The sequence below is a fragment of the Ipomoea nil genome, unplaced genomic scaffold (assembly GCF_001879475.1).
Source record: "Ipomoea nil cultivar Tokyo-kokei standard unplaced genomic scaffold, Asagao_1.1 scaffold3025, whole genome shotgun sequence".
Lineage (NCBI taxonomy): Eukaryota > Viridiplantae > Streptophyta > Magnoliopsida > Solanales > Convolvulaceae > Ipomoea > Ipomoea nil.
The window spans coordinates 516,927-538,854 of record NW_017619453.1 but is presented as its reverse complement, the minus strand read 5'-3'; the positions used below and the strand labels follow the sequence as shown (position 1 = coordinate 538,854).

The following is a 21,928-nucleotide window of genomic DNA, read 5'->3' as shown; positions in this document are numbered from 1 at the left end:
TACCATGAGAATAAAACAACTTAACAAATCAGAACTTCAAAAGTCCGATTATTTCAATAATCAACGGAAAAAACTAAGAAGAATATAATAATAGTCAATTGGTGTATTAAAGGCGATTCTTGCTATATCTTGTCGTGTATATTACAACAGAAACACTTAACCACTCCCCATTCTCTAATCACCCGTGAATCACACATTTTATTGTGTGGCACTTTAAATTCTTCACCAATGACAGTATAGCAAAAAAAATGAAGAGAGAGATTAGAGGAGTCAGCACTCATCATCCCTTTAAACGGGCAGGAGTAGGCACCACTCAAAGCGAGATTCACATGAGGTTGCCTTTCATCAATGATAATGAAACTTCAATAGAAGCAAAAAATCAATATATAAAATGGACTTGGAGTAACCGTAGAAATGTTCAAAATAAATAATCATAATCTAGACATATGATATGAATAGCTTTTCGCTGAAAAAGGTATTAAATTTGGACATTACAACCATGAAAAACGTATTGTATCTAATCCAATCAAACTACTTGGATGCTAAACCTACCGTTAATTTCGAAACGCGGCTAAACTGAATGATCAAGGCTGAAGACCTAGTGGAAAAAAAAAAAGAAAAGGGATGCAATATAAAATGAAGACTTATAATTTTTGTAGTCATCAACTCATTGTATTTATAGGTGAAAAATATGAGAATTAAAAATTTGTAACATTTTTTTTTAAAAAAAAAAAGTGTATTTATTTATTTAAGGTATTGCCCTAATCAATTCATTATATTGATATTCCTAATCAATTTATTATATTAATATTCCTAATTAATTCATAATATTGATATTACTAAATTTCCATTTTTCATTTGCTTACCAAATAAGCTTTATTAAGTATTTGACCAATAAAATATAAAATATTTAATTAATTTGACTACAAAAGTTTGAGCGGGAAAATGAAATAGGAGGATTTTACTTTTATATATATATATATATATATATATATATATATATATATATATATATAGATATATAGATATATAGATATATAGATTAGGCAAATCTTAATAGTATAGGACCGTTTTGGGCAGAAAGTTAAAATAGGAAATTTTGTTTTTTTTTTTTAAATACTTATGATCCTTACAAGGTACTATTTGTTCTATACTTTCTGAAACATTTTCAGCTCCGGAATTTTTTTTTTTATTAATAGTATAGATTTTCAATTGTCAAAAGTATTAACAACAACTAAACCCTTTTTATTTATTTATTTATTTATTTTAAAGAAGAGCAAATACCCAAAATGGTCCCTCGACTATAGCTAAATTCACAAATTGGTCCTCAACTTTCAATTTCACCCAATTAAGTCCTTAACTTTGCAATTTTGACACGATTTGGTCCTCCATCTAATTGACCGTTTGTTGACCGTGATCGACGATCTCCAGAAGAACTTTCAGCTCTCGTCGGAGCACGTGGAGGCCTCCAGAATGACGTTGCACCGGTTCGGAAACACGTCGTCTTTTTCGCTCTGGTACGAATTCAACTACATTGAATCCAAAGGGAGGATGAAGAAGGTGACCGGGTTTGGTAGATTGTTTTCGACAGTGGATTCAAATGTAACAGTGCGGTCTGAAAATGCAACCGGAACCTTAAAAAACTGACGATGGACCATGAAATTACATATATATCCTCAAAAATCACAGTCAACAAACAGTCAAATAGACAGAGGACCAAATTGTGTTAAAATTACAAAGTAAAGGACTTAATTGGGTGAAATTAAAAGTTGAGGACCAATTTGTGAATTTAGCTATAGTCGAAGGACCATTTTGGGTATTTACTCTTTAAAGAATTAATACAAACTTTAACCATTACATTACAATATTAATTTATTATTTATTTATTTATTTATTTTCCTATAGAGTACAAGCTAAAGAAAAAGAAAGCAGCTAGCCGTAGGCTGTGTAGCATGTTTACTTTCTTGATTGCATTTAATTTCAAGCATCATTGACAAAAGGATAAATTTCATATCTAAAATTGCAACTCCCTCCCACAACTCTCCCGCCCTCTTTGGAATCACAGCAGCTTGGGAGCTCTCTAATGGCGCCGTCGAGGCATTTCTTGCAATCCTCGCCGGAGAGATCCCTGGTGCACTGAACCAACCCGTACAGCTTCTCCGTCGACGATCCCCCACCCAGCTCCGTCTCCCCAGTCGCGTACAAACTCTTCACCCCGTACGCCTTCTCCGCCAGTTCGCTCAACAGCTCCTTTGTTTTCTGGTTGAATGCCTCCGGGTTGCTCACCTCTCGAACGTTCCACATGTAGAACTTGTTGCCATTGTCTATCTTCCCCAAGAAATCCTCCTCCGAGTACTTCACAAGACAATTGTCGTACCTAGATGCCAAATTTCTTTAATTATGAATGATTTATATATATATATATATATATATATATATATATATATATATATATATATATATATATATATATATATATATATATATATATATATTGTTAAGTGGAGATCGCTGAAAGGTAAAGTTCAGTAATTGGTGACTAAAAAATTATTGGGTGCAGCTTGTGTTAATGTGTAATCCAACTATCAGCTTAAGCTTTCAGGTGGGATGGTGCACATGCTTCAATTGCTTGAAGGGTCAAGTACAACAATCGGTTACTGCCTAAAGGTTCAAATCCCAAGGGCTCTTCACACCCCGATGGTAACTGGATCAGCAATTGGTGGGAGGAACTAAACCCCCTAACATCATGGTAACTTTGTTTACTGCACACAAACTGCCAAAAAGTTCAAATCCCTACATCATGATAACTTTGCTTACTGCACACAATGAGCCTCCTCACTTTGAGAGGTTGCTTCTACACTGCCGGTGGCAATACTTTATCCCTGGTCATTCTTACCAAACTTCACCCATATGACCAATTGAGCTGCCCGGGCTTGATTCTACCTATAATTTTTGGCATAGTGATAAACATTTGATTATGACATGCGATTTATTGGCTTTCTAAGTTAGGGGTCACTTGCCACTCAATACACACTAGGCACTAGCCTTAAAAAAAAAAAAGAAAAAAAAAAAAAAAAGATATAAATTAGTAAATTACCACTAGGCACTAGCTTATTAGACATACCATATGATAGCGCCTTTGTTGTAGGGGCAGCGGTCACGTAGCGTGCTACCGGCGTCGGCTACGCAAGACTTGCAGTCTGCGGCGGAGACGTCGCCACGGCAGAGAGAGAGGCCGTACGTCTGGTCGTAGTATTTTCCGGCGGAGCCAGAACCAAACCCGTTGATCGGCGTTTTCAAGTAGAGGTCACCCAGAAGTTGGTTTAAGTTGTTCTGGTAGTTGGAGTTGGGAGTGAAGTTTCCAGAGTTTGAACAGAAATGGAAGAGTGGATCAGCCGCCATGGCTGTCTGCAGTGTGACGACAGCCATGGAAACCAGAAGGAGAAGAGAGAAAAGCTTCGAGGTGGCCATGGCAGCTAGCTTAGTTAGATAGTTGAGACTATGTATGAGATATGCGGCCGGGAATATATATATATATAGTGTTCCTGTTGACTGGTCAACGTAACTTTGTTTTCAACGCTGGATAGCTGACAAATTCCTCAATACATACGTGGGGGTAGTGATGACTTTGGTGTAGCCCAACCACAGATTTTATATATCATGCATATAAAAGTTGATATATGTTATTAAATAAAAATAGAGCAAGTAAAATAAATCTTAAGACAAAAGCCAAGCAACATGTGCTCAGATGACACTTCTCTGACTCTCCTTGAGAGAATGACACATGATCGAATTCACTGGTGGTGAGATATTAAGGTTTGCAACAAATAAGAAGCTCAAAAAAACTAATTGAATTTTTGAACAACTATGAACCCCACCATTTTACTGATAATAGGCTGGCGTGATCAAAGAAGCGGGTTTGATTTTTTGTTTTTATGTTATAAATAATTATTTAAAATAAAATTTTGAAAAAGTACTTTAAAATTTGATAAATGTCACGTCAGTCTATTACCATGTAAACAGGTTATTTTAGGTTAAATTGTATAAATTAATTTGCATTGTTTAGGAACGTAATTGTAATTTTTAAGTTCAATAGTCCAACTATAGTTTGGTATATAGTTGGATGTTTATTTGAACCTTATTCTTATTAATTAAAAATAATAATTATACGTAGTTGATTTGATGCTGCAAATTAACCAGATATTGGAGTTTTGGGAGAGAAGAAACAGAGAACCGGTGATGAAAGGTATTATTCAAACCTTACAAAACACAAGTATTAATTATATCAGTCTTTTTTAATCTTTTTCAATGAAGTTACTAGTTCTTTTTTTTCTTTTTTTTTTTTTGAAGTTACTAGTTCTTAATTGTTTAGGATATTGTAAATTTAAAAAAAAAAAAAAATACTCTTACTAAATGCATATATAAGTGATTAGGCAGCTAGCCCTTAATTCCATTTCTTAATTCTCTCAAGTGGAGTAATATAATGGACCGTGAGTGTTCTTCCATTGAACGCACAAACTACCAATTAAATTACCGATTTACCATATTGTAAGAAAACATAACTAAGTGGAACAAAAATTTATTATAAAGGCCTTCAAATTTACTAGTATTATAACTTGGACCAAGCTAGAGACCTTATAATCGTCACTTCTTATTATTAGACACTCCTTTACATGTCTTCTTCTTTTTTTTCGATAAGTAGATTCCTCATTAACTTAGGTGGGATCAGTTATTTCACTAGTAATCTATAAATATAAATAATTTTTCTTTTTAAATTTGGAAGTAACTAATATGGAGCGATAACGGTAGGGGTAGAAAACATTTTCCTTATTAATTAGGCAAGAATCTTAAGAAAAATCACATTATATATATATATATATATATATATATATATATATATATATATATATATATATATATATATATATATATATATATATATATATAGGAAAATGGCGTGTTTGGTCCCTGAGTTATAATGGTAGTGACGACTCAGTCCCTATGTTATGACCGTATCCATTTTTAGTCCCTCAGTTATGAGCGAAGTGGTGCATTTGGTCCCTAACCGTTAAAACTGACGGAAAAATTAAAATATATTTAAAATTTTAGGGGTAAAGTAGGAAATTCACATTTTATTCACTTTCTTATACTGAAACCAATTCTGCAACATTATTTTCAACTTCCAAGCATTCTATTTCAAGGTTCTTCAATTTCAAAAGCAATTCAATAATCTTCGTATGACTTGTTAGTAACCTAATTAAGTCTCATATAAGGAACCTGTGACTGCGTACAAACAAGAGAACACTTGATCATTGTCTTCAAGCATGTAAAATACACCATCCTAAAAGTTTTTTATTTCCCTTACTGAACATAATGGTAATCAAACCATAATTTTTGAAATACAAGAAGATGTCAAATTTCTCAGTTATTTTTATGACAAATTCACTAAGGGAGTAACTTGAGATTTTTAGTACGTAAAATTCTTTCGTAAGATCTGCAGTAACTTAATCAAGAATCGTATATCCTGACAATATATGAAAATTATATTATATATATACCCATCGCCTCCTCTGTCTTCTTAAAAACTAGAGTAATGAATGAAGAACCTAAGACTTATCAGTTATGAAAATTCTAAAAACTTTTGTAACTTCTAAAAACGATTATTAACTGTTGCATACAAAAAAAAAAAAAAAATTACATACTAAAAATCTCAAGTTATTCCGTTGGTGAATTTCTCATAAAAACAACCTGAGAAATTTGACATCATTTTGTATCTCAAAAGTTCTGATTTGATTACCTTTGTTGCTTAGTAAATAAAATTGAAAATTGATAAGATAGTTTGCTTCACACGTCTGAAGACAATGATCAAGTATTTATTTGTGTGCTAAGTCTTAAGTTTGTTATACGAGAGCCAGGTTTCTAACAAGTCATACTAAAGTTATTGAAATGTTTTTAGAATTGAACAATCTTGAAATAAGACACTAAGAAGTGAAAAATAATGTTGTGAAAGTGGGTTTGATATAAGAAGGGGAATAAAATGTGAATTTCTTATTTTACCCCTCAAATTTTAAATATTTTTAAATTTTTCCATCAGTTTTAACGACCAGGGACCAAATGCGCCACTTCATTCATAACTGATGGACTAAAAGTGGATACGGTCATAACTCAAGAACTGAGTCAGAACTTGGGTATAACTCAAGGACTGAGTCGGAACTTGGGTATAACTCAAGGACCAAAGATGCAATTTTTTCAAAAAAATCAATATATAGTAGTGTATAAATTCTTACACCATAGTGTCCATAATCCAATATAATCCAACCATGCGTGCATATATGCTAAAAGATATATTATTTGTTGAAAATTAATTTGCTAAAAATGACATGTAAGTGATTATTTTGAGATAAAATTTTGAGTGGGTCCACTTTTGATTTGAGTCAAGTTAAAGTAAATTCAGCTTCTTTTTAAGTGAGAGGTTTAATTTGATATACTATACACTCAAAATAGATAATGGGTGGATGATAATTTGATTTTATATACCTGTTTGAATTGAGAAAAATAAAGTTGTGAAGGCTTTTAAGTAGTTTGTTTTACATTGAAAAAGAATGTGATCTAAGTTTGCAATAGTATAAATACAATTCTACCTTTTAAAAGGTTGAATTATATAGCATAAATGTTCTCTCTTGCGTGTAGGATTACCTATGTGCACCTACAACTAGGGGCCATATAAGCTAATAGAATGTTCTACACTTTTACACAATTGAATTGAAAATGTGGGAGGTGAACATTAATAGATAAAAAAAAAAAAAATCTTTTTTCTTATTTTATATATAGTATATGCTCAATAATGCATGTGTTTGGTAATATGGATAACGGAAAACAACGATAAGAGATGATAATATATATATATATATATATATATATATATATATATATATATATATATATATTATTGCTTTGACCTAAAAAATTTGACCATTTAATAACAACAACAACAACAACAACAATAATAATAATAATAATAATAATAATAATAATAATAATAATAATAATAATAATAATAATAATAAGAAGCAAAGTTTCATACACTGATATAAACTTAATAATTGTCATATCCATGGACTACTCTTAACTTAACCTAATTATTATATTACAAATTAATGAATTGTCTAAAAATATTTAACTTTATATACATTTAATCTTGGTCTTCTTAATTTGAGTCTGGTAGTTATAAACAATCTATGTTAGTTTATCTTATTAGTACTAGCATTTTGTACGCGCAATGCGCGAAAACTTATGCCCAATATTAAAATATTTGTAAGTAACAAATTTAAAAAATTAGTTAAAATTATGTTTTGTAATTTCTTAAGTGATGATACTTTTGAATAATCATATATTTGAATAATATAGTGATCAAAATAAAAAAAAAAAATTATATTTTTTATATAATAATAATTTACAAATAATACTAAGCTAACACTCACATATATGATATATTGATATGGATACACAAATAATATACATACGTATTATATATATATATATATATATATATATATATATATATATATATATATATATATATATATATATATGATACACATATATAATTTAACATTCATATAAATATTTAATTAAAATATAATTTATAATTAAATTAATTGTTATATGATAATTTTAATAAAATAATAATTAAAAATTGGAAAAAGATATGATAGATGTAGGTGTATTGTAAGATTGGTAGATATATTAAAAACTAACGGTGTAAGGGTGATTTTGTCCAATGCAAATGAATGTACAACAATTAAAGCAAAATGTATATATTTATTAGCATATAAAAAGGGGACAAAAATCAAGGACATAACTTGTATTGACACTTATTATATTTTTAGATTTTGCTAATTAAAATCACAAAAATGAACTTAACCTAAAATACATATTCAGTAATGATTGTAAACTTTTCTGTAAATAAAATATCTTTCAATTCCGATGTTCACTCATATTGAGAATATACGTAATTGGCTTTTGGGTAAACATGCATGGTATCAATCATACATACAACCGACGACGTCATTATATTATTAATGTGCACGAAGACTTGGTAATTGGTCTGGGACCTCTTCTGAACATTGAATTTTCCATTAGCGTAAAAGGTTGAATATGGCAACACCATGCACTTTGTGAATTTGTCTCCACGTATAAATTCAACCATTTGACCTTTTAAAAAAATAATAATAATAACTTCTAGATAATTGATGGAGAAAAGTAACAAGTTGTGCTATCCACCGTTAAGAAGCTTCCACACTGCACCATAATTCATAACATTTTAAATTTTCAAGAAATTTTGATAGAAAAAAAAAAAAAAAAAAAAAAAAAAAAAAAAAAAAAAAAAAAAAAAACAATTTCTCTCCCAGCTATACGATACCATAATTTTGATTATATTCATTGCTTTTAAAAGTTGTACATGTCAATGTCATTCCACCTTTGCAAACATGTACTAATATCTGTTAATCAAAGTGATACGTTGTAATTATGGAACTTAATTAAGAAGAATTAATTATATTTCTAGAATTAGTATGATAATTAGGATGGTACAACTTAATTAGTGGAAGAGTTAATATTGTGCCTAAATTAGTATAGGAAAATTATGTAAATCACAATATGTCATTACCTTGTATAGTTAGTATAATTTTAGTAGGTTAATTATTATAGGTATTAGTAAATTAGTATAAATAGACCATTGTATATGAAGATGGAAAAAGCAGAGAAATATATTGTTATTCCAGTCTTTTATATTGAAGAATTCTTCATTCTCTTCCGTTATATTGTTTTTCTTTTGGAGTTACCGTAACTCGAATACGGATTGGAGCCAGAAGCCTGCTCGAAAGGTTTCTTTCGTTGCGTACTAAATTTCAGTTTCAGTATGTAACACAAACCTTTTATAATTTGAATATGGAAGCACATTTAACATTTAATTGCATGTAAATCAAAGGGTGTTGCTATTTGCACGAGTTTTTTGCACTTTTGGTCCCACGCCTATGGTGTCACTAACTACTTTGATTCACGACTATTAAACCTTGTAAAATAGATCCACGACTATGACTTTCTTAGCAAATTTGGTCCTTTCGATGCATTTTTCGTTCAATTTTTGCCAGAAAATTTTACTCCCCATTTTAACATGGGTAATATTGTCTTTTCCATCTCACAAACTAATGGCATAAATAAATAAATAATTAAACACAACCAGTGGTACGGTGATTGAAATTAAAAGTCACCCAATTTCAATTTCAATTCCACTTTCGGTTTCACCCTCCTTGCTAAATGTCAAAATTTTGTAGCGGTTTATTTATTTATTTATTTATTTATGTCATTAGTTTGTGAGATGGAAAAGACAATATATTACCCACATGTTAAAATGGGAAGTAAAATTTTCTGACAAAAATTGAACGGAAAATGCACCGAAAGGACCGAATTGACTAAGAAAGTTATAGTCGTGGACCAATTCTACAAATTTTAAAAATCATAGATCAAAGTTATTAGTGACACCATGGGTCGCCTTCTCAACGGAGAAGGTGACGGGTGGGTTCATCTTTTTTTTTTAATTAATATTTTGATGGTAAAAAGAATGAATAATAAATATTAATATTTGACCACATTTAATGATGTCAGACTTTTCTATTTGCACCACCTATAATGCTATTATACCTATTAAATAGGGTGGTGTAAATAGCAAATTGGGTGGTGCAAATAGAATTACCCAAATCAAATCAATCAATTAAACAATGTTCATGATCTTAGATTGTTAATTAAAACAGAAATAAAGATAAAACTTATTTGATTCCACGAGAGACGTAATCTCTAGACCGAATAAATTAAAAATTGCTTCACCTATCTGATTTGTATATCTTAATCACATCCTGATGATACGAAGACTAGAGAATCTTAATCCCAATAATTTTCATGGGTCTGTGAAAGATATGATTAGAAAACTCTAAAAGATTACTTAGTCAGTGGATACTTAAATATTGTTGGCAGTATTTTGATATTTTATTTTATACACTATACTAGTTTTTTACGCGCATTGCGCGATTGGGATAATGCCCAATGTTTTTTTTAAAATAAGTACTTTAAAGTATATCAAGACAAGATTATATTGGAATTGTTCATAATTGAATGTTAAATTTGCGTATTTAAATAGGCAATTCTAAGATTACAAATGCAAGATAATATAGTCAAGATTGATTATAATTGTCAATAAAATAATTATATAGGTATGGTTGAAACCAAATACGGGACATAAGGGAGAGCAAATAAAAATTAAGGCATAAAATATTAAATATACACTAATATTGAAGAGCTAATTGATGATTGCTAAACAAGGACATATGCGAGATAATTTTCTATTTCAATTTGTTGTGTGATTTGAATACTCTTGTTGTCAATAAATCCCCCAAGTAATTAATATGATTGACTTAATTATATTTTTTTATTTTTTATTTTTTAAAACAATTATTATTATTATTATTATTATTATTATTATTATTATTATTATTATTATTATTATTATTATTATTATATATACCCTTAGCTCATTTTACATGTTCATCTAAACAACTAATTTTTTCAAATATATTTTTACCAACCATTGATATAATTCGCTGGTCAAATTCGCTAATATAATCCGTTAACGCTAACGCTAACCGCTAACTGCTGATTGTCAAACAAGGACATTGCGAGGTATTTCTCACTTCAATTTGTTGTGTGATTTGAATACTCTCTTTGTCAACAAATCCCTCAAAGTAGTTAATATGATTGGCTTTATTAATTATATTTTTTAATTTTTTCATGGTATTAATAAAATACTTGGTAAATAAATATATAACATTATTTTGTATTATAACTTTGATCTTTAATTAAAAAATAGTGCACAAAAAAAGATAATAGACAATGTAGTGAATATAATCAATTGATGAATTTGAATGTAAAGAATTTTTACATTGGAGAAATATAAAGACAATATAACTAATAAAATTATTTCTCTTAATTAATTTATTGATAATGAATAATTTTTTTTTAAATAAAGCATTGTAGGGACAATGTAGCGAATATAATCAATTGATGAATTTGAATGTAAAGATTTTTTATATTGGAGAAAAATAAATACAATATAACTAATGAAATTATTTTTGTTATTTAATTTATAGATAATGAATAATTTTTTTTTGAATAAAGACATTGTAGACACATAATTCTAAATTAAAGAATGCATATGTATTATTTTTTGTTGTAGCTACTAAATTATTACGGAGTATTTAATTTAATAAGAGTAAAATAGAGTACTAATTATGTCAACTTTGATTGGGATGAGGTTCGAACCTAAGACCTTTCTTATTGAAATCAATGAGTAAATTAACAGTGAACTAATAGAAATTAACAGAAAAGATAATAGTTAACGGAAAATTATATTCATTAAGGATAAATTAGAAAATCTTAAGAAAAAATTAAAATCTGATCAATCTGAGTCATTCATTTGATTAAAAAATTTAACCGCCATTTTTTCTACCCATTATAGGCCTAACTCTCTTGGGCTCTTATTAGTATAGTAGATTTAATGTCACATTGATAGTCATGGTAGGTGTGAAACTTGATTATATTGTTAAATATCCCAACAAAAATCGATATTACATATTGAATATTGCAAATTTATAACTGATGATTTTTAATTGACCGAACCCATCATAAAACTGGGTTGGAGTATTAGTAAATGGCAAATTGTGTTGTGGAACTGTGTCCACCTTACAATGTGGAGATGGACACGGTTCTATAACTGTTCATAATTATGAATATATAGTTCAAAAATTATGAACATATAATTCTATAATTATGAACATAGAGTTATGAACATAATTATGAACATATAGTTTTGTAATTATGAATATAGAGATTTAATAATTATGAATATGGAGTTCAAAAATTATGAATATATAGCTTTATAATTATGAACATATAGTTCAGTAATTGTGAATATAGAATTCTGTAATTAAGAATATAGAGTTCAAAAATTACAAATATATAACTTTATAATTATGAACATATAGTTTAGCAATTATGAACATAAAACTGTGTACACCTTATAAGGTGGATACGATTTTAGAGCATAACACTTTCTAGTAAATTGAGTAAAAAACAAGGCTTAATATTAATATAATGGACAATTAGGCCCATCACCCAGTAATATTCACAATTGGGTCACAATAAATATAATATGGCTAAGGCCTAACAATGGTTCAAGCCCAAAAATCAACCGTGTTGGGTCGTCAACAAAAGACACGTCTACATAAATTATATCATGCTCTGCGGTGCATAATCACCGCGCATCAAAACGACGTCATTTTGTTTAATGAAAAGAAATGGTATCCATTTCGTGTTGTTCAGCACCCTTCCGCAAAAATAACTCTGTTATTCAGTTTCATTTTGTATACACTGCAGTTTCAGTTTAAAATTAGTTTGTTTACATATTAAAATATAACATTTTGTCTTAAAAAAAAATTAACATTTTGAAATAAAACTATTAGAATAATCATGATCTAGCATCTCATAATAAAGTACGTAGCAATATTGTTGCAAATCTCATAATAATAAGGGAAAAAGGTCAAATACACTCTCAAACTTTATACCAGAAGTCAATTAGGCCCTCAAACTTTTGAAATTTGCAATTAAGCTCACAAACATGTCAATTTAGTGCATTGAGGCCAAAAAACAAATCAGTAACCTGTAATAACAGGTCACTAAGATTCCGGTGGTCGTCCGACGATATTCCGACTACCATCGGTGGAAACCGGCGACGAGAAACAAGTTGGAGAAAGCGTCGTGCGATTCTCATCCGCGTTGCTTGTCAGTTTAACAGCTTAAATTCTGGAATAGGCCCTACTTTCTCGTTGTCGGTTTCCACTGGATGCCATTGAATTGATTCTTGAATTGAAGTTGTTGAACCGAAAAGCTTTGAACAATTTAACCCAAAACTTTCAAAAAATTTCCCTTTTTCATTTTATCAAAACTTTTGGGTCAAAAACACCTTAGCCATGGGCCATAGTTTGTCTGTTCAACAGCTTCAATTCCGAAATCAATTGTTGAAGGCTCCATTCGGCTTCAATGATTAATCACTGAGTAGCACAATTTCAATTTTGCTTCAGCAAGTCGTTCGACGCTAGTGATTAATTCTGGGCAGCAAAAAATTTAATTCCAGGGTGGTACTAGATTCTCGGCGACGAGTCCTTGGCGGAAGCAATTTCTTCAGTGTGTTCAACGGCAACAAATTTCTCCTTAGCGCAAGTTCCATACGACATCATCATCAAATGTATTTCTGTGCTTCTGTAATTTTTAGGCGGTTACTTTCTCACAGGTTGCCTTCTCGTCCGTTTCCACCGTTGATTCACCGAAAATATCACCAGAGTTGGTCAGATTGTTGGCCGGAACCCTAGTAACCTGTGATAGCAGGTTATTAACAGGTTTTTGAACTTCATTGCACTAAAATGCAATGTTGATGGGTTTAATTGCTCATTTACAAAGTTTAGGTGCCTAATTGACTTCTTAGTTAAAGTTGGAGGGCTTATTTGACCCTTTTACCTAATAATAATCTATATCTATATATATATAAAAGTAAAATCCTCCTAACAAATTTTCCCCCCAAAACTTTTGTAGTAAAACTTATTTGGTAAGTAAATGTCAAATGGAAAATAAATAAATAAATAAATAATAATAATAATAATAATAATAATAATAATAATAATAATGTTATTACCTTAAATAAATAAATTATTATACTTTCCCTTAAATAAATAAATTATTATACTTTCCTTTTGAATTAGTATTTTCTACCTATAAATACAATGGCTTCTTCAATCAAAGAATCTCAGACTCATCTCTCTACTTTCTTTTTGTATGAATTTTCTACATTTTTCTAACTATATTCTCACATACTTCAATATGTTTTGCAGTTTATATCATTTGGTATGAGTTTGAAGATACTTAAGGAGGCTCTGCTTCAACAAAAGGAAATTGAGGAGGAAGAGCATTTGTAACAGAACCCTATTGGTTTAGTTTTTATGGAAGATTGTAGAGATGCGATCGAGGATGATAAAGACGGTAATTTGATAATTTTGTAAGATTTTCTGAAACTTAGAGTTAGTATGTTGACTTCGAGATTTGTACATGTCATTCAAGTTTCTATGTTTTTTTTTTTTTTACCAAGCAGAGTTCATTTTACAACATTTCATAGCATTTTTATATATATATCATTTGAGTAGAGTGTTTGTTTAACCTATTAAAAATCTCGCTATATTTGATTTTTTCTAAATTTTTGTAAAACACAAAAATAATGATTATTTAAAAAGAAGAAATAAATAACAAATACAATTTCAGATTTTGTGTTACTCCATTCACATATTAGTATAAATAAATAAAAAAGTAATAAAATAAAATACAAAGGAAATATAAATTTTTAACCAAAAATTTAATTAGAGAAACCTCCCAAAAAAATCCACGTTGTACTGAACCCAAATAAAAAATACTGGCAATGGCACAATCATAAGGATCAAAGGGAACAATGGAAGACCCAGAAATCTAGACATGATTGATGTACCGAACAGTGATGAGAGACTCAGAAATAGGAATATCATTATGAATGAAAACGGAGATTTTCTTGACACCCGAATTTAGTTTAATGAGAAGTTTACTCTTCAGTACAAATGTCTCCTCAATGGATTTTGTATGGTCATATAGAGTGTATTTGTACACCATGGATGAGTTCAAAATCGCATAATATTGAAATTATAAAATGGTAAGAGATCTCAAAAAAGGTAAAACTTTCAAATTTTCAGTTAATACAAAAAATGTTATAATCGCCGATAATATATATCTTTAACTTTAGACAAAAATTAAAAATGAAATCATAAACAATTTTAATAATTGACTATTTCATTTTTGTGTTTCTTGAAAAATGATGGGCATGAACAGGCTGACTCATCGTGAAATATAGTAATTAATGAATTACCATTAAAATTAGTATAGTAATGAAAGAATTATCATTTGTATGTTGACATTTTCCCCCGTTTATTACCATTCAAATGTTTGATACCAAAAATTATACTATATAGACACAAAATATGCATATATGGTAAATATGTTTGGGGATAAACTTGGTTAGGAGGACTTTACTTTTAATTATATATAGATATAGATTATTCTCATAATTTTTCTTTCCTTCTTTTGTGTTATTATTATGGTAATTTTATGGTAATGTATTTAAATATTAGAAGAAAACAAATATTATAATTAATGAAATTATTGTGGTAATTGCCACAATATTTGGTAATAATAATTAATATAATTAATGAAATTCAGAAATATATGATTTCTTCCGTAGACATATTTGTGACACTTTCATTAAATTATAATTAATAAAATATGAAATATAATTAAAGAAATGATATTATAAAATTAACAAAACATGAATATTTATAATTTTTTTTAAATATACATACATATACTCTTTAAATTTCTAAATATAATTTTTTAAGTATAAATCTATCAATATAAATTATAATTAATAAAATTATATTATAGGATTTTCCTATATACATATTAATAAATATTATGTGTATATACAAAGTATTATACAATCATATAAGGATATGCGTCCGATTAGAATATTTATTTATTCATACAAAATTTAGAATTTACATTTTTTTATTGATTTCTAAGTACAATTCTCTTAGTTTTTATTATTCATATTTTTAAATTTCATATATACATATGAAATACAATTTGGAATAAATCAACTTAATTATATGAATTTTTTCTATAAATTTATCTAAATATGTACATGATTAGAGAATATATTAACCATACAAAATTTAAATTTAAATTTTGTATGTTATGAAATAGATACTTGACTAAATATATAAAAGTCCAACTATATTATTATATTGTACATTTTAACATCTTTTTATTTTTTCTATTTTTATTTTAAATTCATAATAACAAAAATAAAATTCCGTGCAATGCATGGATAAAACACTATATTTAAAAAATACAATTTGATAAATATCATAAATTAATTAGTAAAATATTATTTATGTTTATAATAATTAAATAAAAAATAAAAAATTCAACTATGTGAACCAATAATAATAATAATAATAATAATAATAATAATAATAATAATAATAATAATAATAATAATAATAATAATTGGTAATATTATTGTTCAATATAATATTTTTTAAAAAAAAAAACTTATTTTAATTGGTAATGTATATTCTATATTAATCTATATTTATATTCTATATTAATTAATAAAAAAAACATCCTTTAAAAGCTCCCGCCTAAACAATTAATAATAATATGAAAAAAATGAAAAAGAATGGAAGGAAGTCGTACCCCCAAACAATTAATAATAATATTGGAAAGAAAATTAATAATAATATGTAAATATGGAAAATAATGGAATGAAATATTATTCATGTGAATGTTTTCTACACTCTGAAAAATGAAAAAGAATCAATAAGCAGTATAAGGAAAATATTCATTAAGATATTTTACTATTAATCTTTTACGGAAGATTTTGCGTAAAAAATAGAAAACGAATTGGTTATTACTAATTTAGTCTTATTTTACTATTAATCTTTATGAAAAATTCTGCGTAAAAAAATGTAATAAAATCGATTATTAATAATTTAGCTTAATTTTACTACATTAATCTTTAAGAAAAATTCTGTGTAAAAAATGTAATAGAATGGGTTATTAATAATTTAGCTTTATTTTACTATTAATCTTTAAGGAAGATTTTGTTAAAAAATAAAATAGAATTAATTATTAATAATTTAAATTTAAATTAAAGTACATATATTTTCCTATCCGTAATACAATTTTACTTACTGTTTTACAAAATTTTCAAATAATAATTGGTAATATTATTGTTCAATTATAATAAAAACTTTAATTTTATGTGGTCCAATGGTATCCGGGTTGGACTTCCATTTGGAAGATTATAAGTTCGAGCCTCAGTGGAGGCGTTATTGGTTCTTTGTGTTTCAGTAGGTTGAGAAAGTATATGAACAGATACTACAATGTAATAGAGCCAGTAACTTTCAAAAAAAAACTTTAATTTTAATTGGTAATCTATATTCTATATTAATTAATAAAAACAATATCCTCATTTACAAGTTCCCGTCTAAAAAAATAATAATAATATGAAAAAATAGAAATGAATGGAAGGAAGCCGTACGCCAAAACAATATAGAATAATATTGGGAAGGAAATTAATAATAATATGGAAAAATATAAATGAATGGAAGAAAATGTTAGCCATGTGAATTTTTTCTACATTCTGACCAATGGAAAAGAATCAATAAGCAGTATAAGAAAAAGAATCATTAAGATACTATTAATCTTTTAGGACAGATTTTGCATAAAAATTGAGCCTTATTTTACTATATTAATCTTTAAGAAAAATTCTGCGTAAAAAAATGTAATAGAATCGGTTATTAATAAGTTAGCTTCATTTTTCTATTAATCTTTAAGGAATATTTTGTTTAAAAAATGAAATAGAATCAATTTATCTATATATAATTAAAAATAAAATAATCCTAATCCATTTTTCCCCCCAAACTTTTGTAGTAAAGCTTATTTGGTAAGTAAATCTCAAATGGAAATTAAATAAAATCTATTAATTCATAAATAATAATAATAATAATAATAATAATAATAATAATAATAATAATAATAATAATAATAATAATAATAATAATCCAAACAAAACTATATACAAATTAAAATTAAAATTAAAAAAAAAAAAAAAAAAAAAAAAAAAAAAAAAAAAAACAAAGGTGGCTCCCCTTTTTAAATGATGTGGGATCATTTTGATCCCATATTGAAAATGTTTAGAAAGAGGAGCTCTTGAGCTCCTCTGTATAAGAGGATCATTGCTCCTCTTACAAACATATAATTGCTTGCCCATCAATGTGGGCAAGTATTGAGAAGTTCAAAGACTTTTTTTTTTTTTTAGTATTATTGACACGACAAATTATGCTGTGGCACCGTGTCCACCTTGCAAAGTAGACACAGTTTAAAAATTGTTCATAATTATGAATATATAGTTCTATAATTTGAATATATAGTTCTATAATTATAAACATAGTGTTGTGAACATTATTATAAACATATAGTTATGTAATTATGAATATAGAGATTTAATAATTGTGAATATGAAATTCAAAAATTAGGAATATATATATCCAAACAAAACGATATACAAACATTTATTATAATAATAATAATAATAATAATAATAATAATAATAATAATAATAATAATCATCATCATCATCATTCAAACAAAACGATATACAAAATAAAATTTAAATTTAAAAAAAAAAAAAAAAAAAAAAAAAGACAAAAAGGAGCCACATGCTCCCCTTTGTAAATGATGTTGGATCATTTTGATCCCACATTGAAAATGTTTGGAAAATGAGCTCTTGAGCTCCTCTATATAAGAGGAGCAATGCTCTTCTTACAAATATAATTGTTTGTCCATCAATGTGGAAAAGTATGAAAAGTCCAAAGGCAAATATTTTATTTTTTGAGTACTATTGACACGTCAAATTATATTGTGGAGATCGTGTCCACCTAGCAAGGTAGACACGGTTCTAAAATTGCTCATAATTATATATATAGTTCAAAAATTATGAATATATAATTCTAAAATTATGAATATAGTGTTGTGAACATATAGTTATGTAATTATGAATATAGAGACTCAATAATTGTGAATATGAAGTTTAAAAATTATGAATATATAGCTTTATAATTATTAACATATAGTTTAGTAATTATGAACATAGAGTTTTGTAATTGTGAATATAGAGTTCAATAATTATGAATATGAAGTTCAAAGATTCTGAATATTTAGCTTTATAATTATGAACATATAGTTCAGTAATTATGAACATAGAACTATGTCCACCTTGCAAAGTGGACATGGTTCCACAGCATAACTATTCGATTCACACATGGTTCCACAGCATAACTATTCGATTCACCGTGTTACATGTAGTATCTGTTCATATAGACTTACTCAACCTATTGAAGCCCAACGTTTCAAAAGGCTCTTATTTAAGAAACCTTATTTTAATGGTTTCTTATTTTAGTTTTTTTTTTTTTTAATTTATTAGGGGGTTTTACTAAGATTAACCAAAATGTATATGTGTTGTTTTTAGCAGTTTGGAGCAAATTGTTAAGTTATTAAATAATATTTTTGATGTTTTGATTAAATATAAAATGTTAAACAAGCGAATTTTTTAAAATTTTGGAGAATTCTCCAAATTATCAAATTACAATAACAACAACAACAACAATAACAATAACAATAACAATAACAATAACAATAACAATAATAATAACAATAATAATAATAATAATAATAATAATAATAATAATAATAATAATAATAATAATAATAATAATAATCCAAACAAAACTATATACAAAATAAAATTAAAATTAAAAAAAAAAAAAAAAGAAAAAACAAAGAGGAGTCACCGACTCATTTTGTAAATGATATGGGATCATTTTGATCACACATTGAAAATGTTTGAAACGAGAGAGCTTATCTATATAAGAGGAGCAAAACTCCTCTTACAAACATAATTACTTGCACATCAATGTGGGCAAGTATTGAGAAGTCAAAAGGTTCTTATTTAAGAAGCTTTAGCGTTGTCTTCTTATTTTAGTTTTTATTAATTTATTTATTTATTATTAGTGGGGGTTTGGATAGATTAACCCAAAATGTATGTGTTGTTTTAGTTTTTAGCAGTTTGGAGCAAATTGCTAAGTTATTAAATAATATTTTGATTTTTTGATTAAATATAAAATATTAAACATACGAATTTCTTAAAATTTTGGTGAATTTGTCAAATAATCAAATTACAACAAAACAACAACAACAACAACAATAACAATAATAATAATAATAATAATAATAATAATAATAATAATAATAATAATAATAATAATAATAATAATAATAATAATAATAATAATAATAATAATAATAATCCAAACAAAACTATATACAAAATAAAATTAAAAGTAACATTAAAAAAAAAAAAAAAAAAAAAAAAGGCAAAGGGGAGCCACATGCTCCCTTTGTAAATGATGTGGGTTCATTTTCATCCCAAATTGAGAATGTTTGAAAAGATGAGCTCCTAAGCTCTTCTATATAAGAGGTACAAACATAATTGTTTGCCCATCGATGTGGTGAGTATTGAGAAGTCAAAAGGTTTTTATTTAAGAAACATTAGCTTTGTCTTCTTATTTTAGTTTTATTTATTTATTATTTATTATTTATTATTGGGGGTTAGGAAAGATTAACTCAAAATATATGTGTTGTTTTAGATTTTAGCAGTTTGGAGCAAATTACTTAGTTATTAAATAATAATTTTGGTGTTTTGATTAAAGATAAATTGTTAAAATGACGAATTTGTCAATAATAATAATAATAATAATAATAATAATAATAATAATAATAATAATAATAATAATAATAATAATAATAATAATAATAATAATAATAATAATAATAATAATAATAATAATAATAATAATCCAAACAAAACGATATACAAAATAAAATTAAAATTTAAAAAAAAAATAAGAAGAAGACAAAAGGAAGTCACGGGCTCCCTTTGTAAATGATGTGGGATCATTTTGATATCACATTGAAAATGTTTGGAAAGAGGAGCAATGTTCCTTTTACAAACATAATTGCTTGCACATCAATGTAGGCAAGTAACCTGAAGGGTGTGGTTGAGTGTAAAGGATTCATCCATCCTTAACGAAAGGTCAAGGGTTCGATCCTTGGATTTGGAAATGGAGTAGCCTTAAATCTCTAAGCCAGCTGTCCCTGGGTTTACTAAAAAAAAAAATCAATGTAGGCAAGTATTGAGAAGTCCAAAGTTTTTTTTTTTTTTTTTTTTTTTTTTTTTTTGTTAGAACTAAAGGAAAATTAAAAATGGAAAGGAAATATTTTAATAATAATATTTTACATCATCAAATAGTAAAGACATATTTTAAAAAATAGTAATGATAAATTAAAAATGGAACGAAAATATTTCATTAATAATATTTTACATCATCAAATTAAAATGGAACGAAAATTAGGTAAAAATAACACTGCATCTATATTCTAATTGACTGATTGATTGGAAATAAAAAAAGAATAATTAACTGAAAATGAATCTAATATTACTAATTGACTGAAAATATAAAAGGAAATGAATATTAATAATTGACTGCAAATAAAAAATGATCTATAATTGACGAAAAAATGGTAAGATCATTGCATTTTAATTAAAAATGGAATGAAAATTAAAAATTGGAGGAAAATATTCCAATAATAATATTCTACATTATCAATAGTAAATGCATATTTTAAACAATAGTAAAGGTAAATTAAAAATGGAACGGAAGTTAGGTAAAAATATCACTGCATTTGATATTCTAATTGATTGAAAATAAAAAATAATAATTGGCTGAAAATGAATCTGATATTACGAATTGACTGAAAATATAAAAGGATAACTAATTGAGTGATATTCTACCATTATATATTTTCACCCAAGTAACCCGTCATGATGGAGAAGATGTTAGCTCTAGACGAAGATGAACAAGATTATGTTGTCACTACCAATGTCGTCTACAAAGAGGTTTCAATAATGTGTAAATATAATCGATGATATTAATTTTTTTAAATGAAAAAATTGCTATATATCTAGACAATATATATATATATATATATATATATATATATATATATATATATATATATACACAAATGAATATGGATAGCAATTCATTTCTATAACTGAGTTGTT

The 21,928-nt window shown here is 27.0% G+C and overlaps 2 protein-coding genes across 4 annotated transcripts in view; both read right to left on the bottom strand.

Moving 5' to 3' along the window:
- The window catches only part of LOC109163434 (cysteine-rich repeat secretory protein 38-like), a 17,037-nt gene extending 13,527 nt beyond the window's left edge, over positions 1-3,510 (bottom strand). The window contains exon 1 of one of the 2 annotated variants that reach the window (XM_019312178.1): positions 3,487-3,510. The gene's annotated coding sequence lies outside the window, so the exon portion shown is untranslated. The remainder of the gene's footprint in view (positions 1-3,486) is intronic. The other variant, XM_019312179.1, reaches the window with a different exon arrangement.
- On the bottom strand, positions 1,860-15,511 carry LOC109163435 (cysteine-rich repeat secretory protein 38-like). Of its 2 annotated transcripts, XM_019312182.1 has the most exons (3): positions 15,506-15,511; positions 3,125-3,499; positions 1,860-2,377 (listed from the first exon to the last, which is right to left on the bottom strand). In XM_019312182.1, exons 2-3 carry the CDS (start codon positions 3,469-3,471, stop codon positions 1,981-1,983), a joined length of 744 nt encoding a protein of 247 aa, XP_019167727.1. In that variant the 5' UTR covers positions 3,472-3,499; positions 15,506-15,511; the 3' UTR covers positions 1,860-1,980. The 2 variants fall into 2 exon arrangements, with proteins under 2 accessions (XP_019167727.1, XP_019167725.1); XM_019312180.1 differs by lacking the exon at positions 15,506-15,511 and having other exon boundaries at positions 1,879-2,377; positions 3,125-3,528.
- Positions 15,512-21,928: the final 6,417 nt, after the last annotated feature.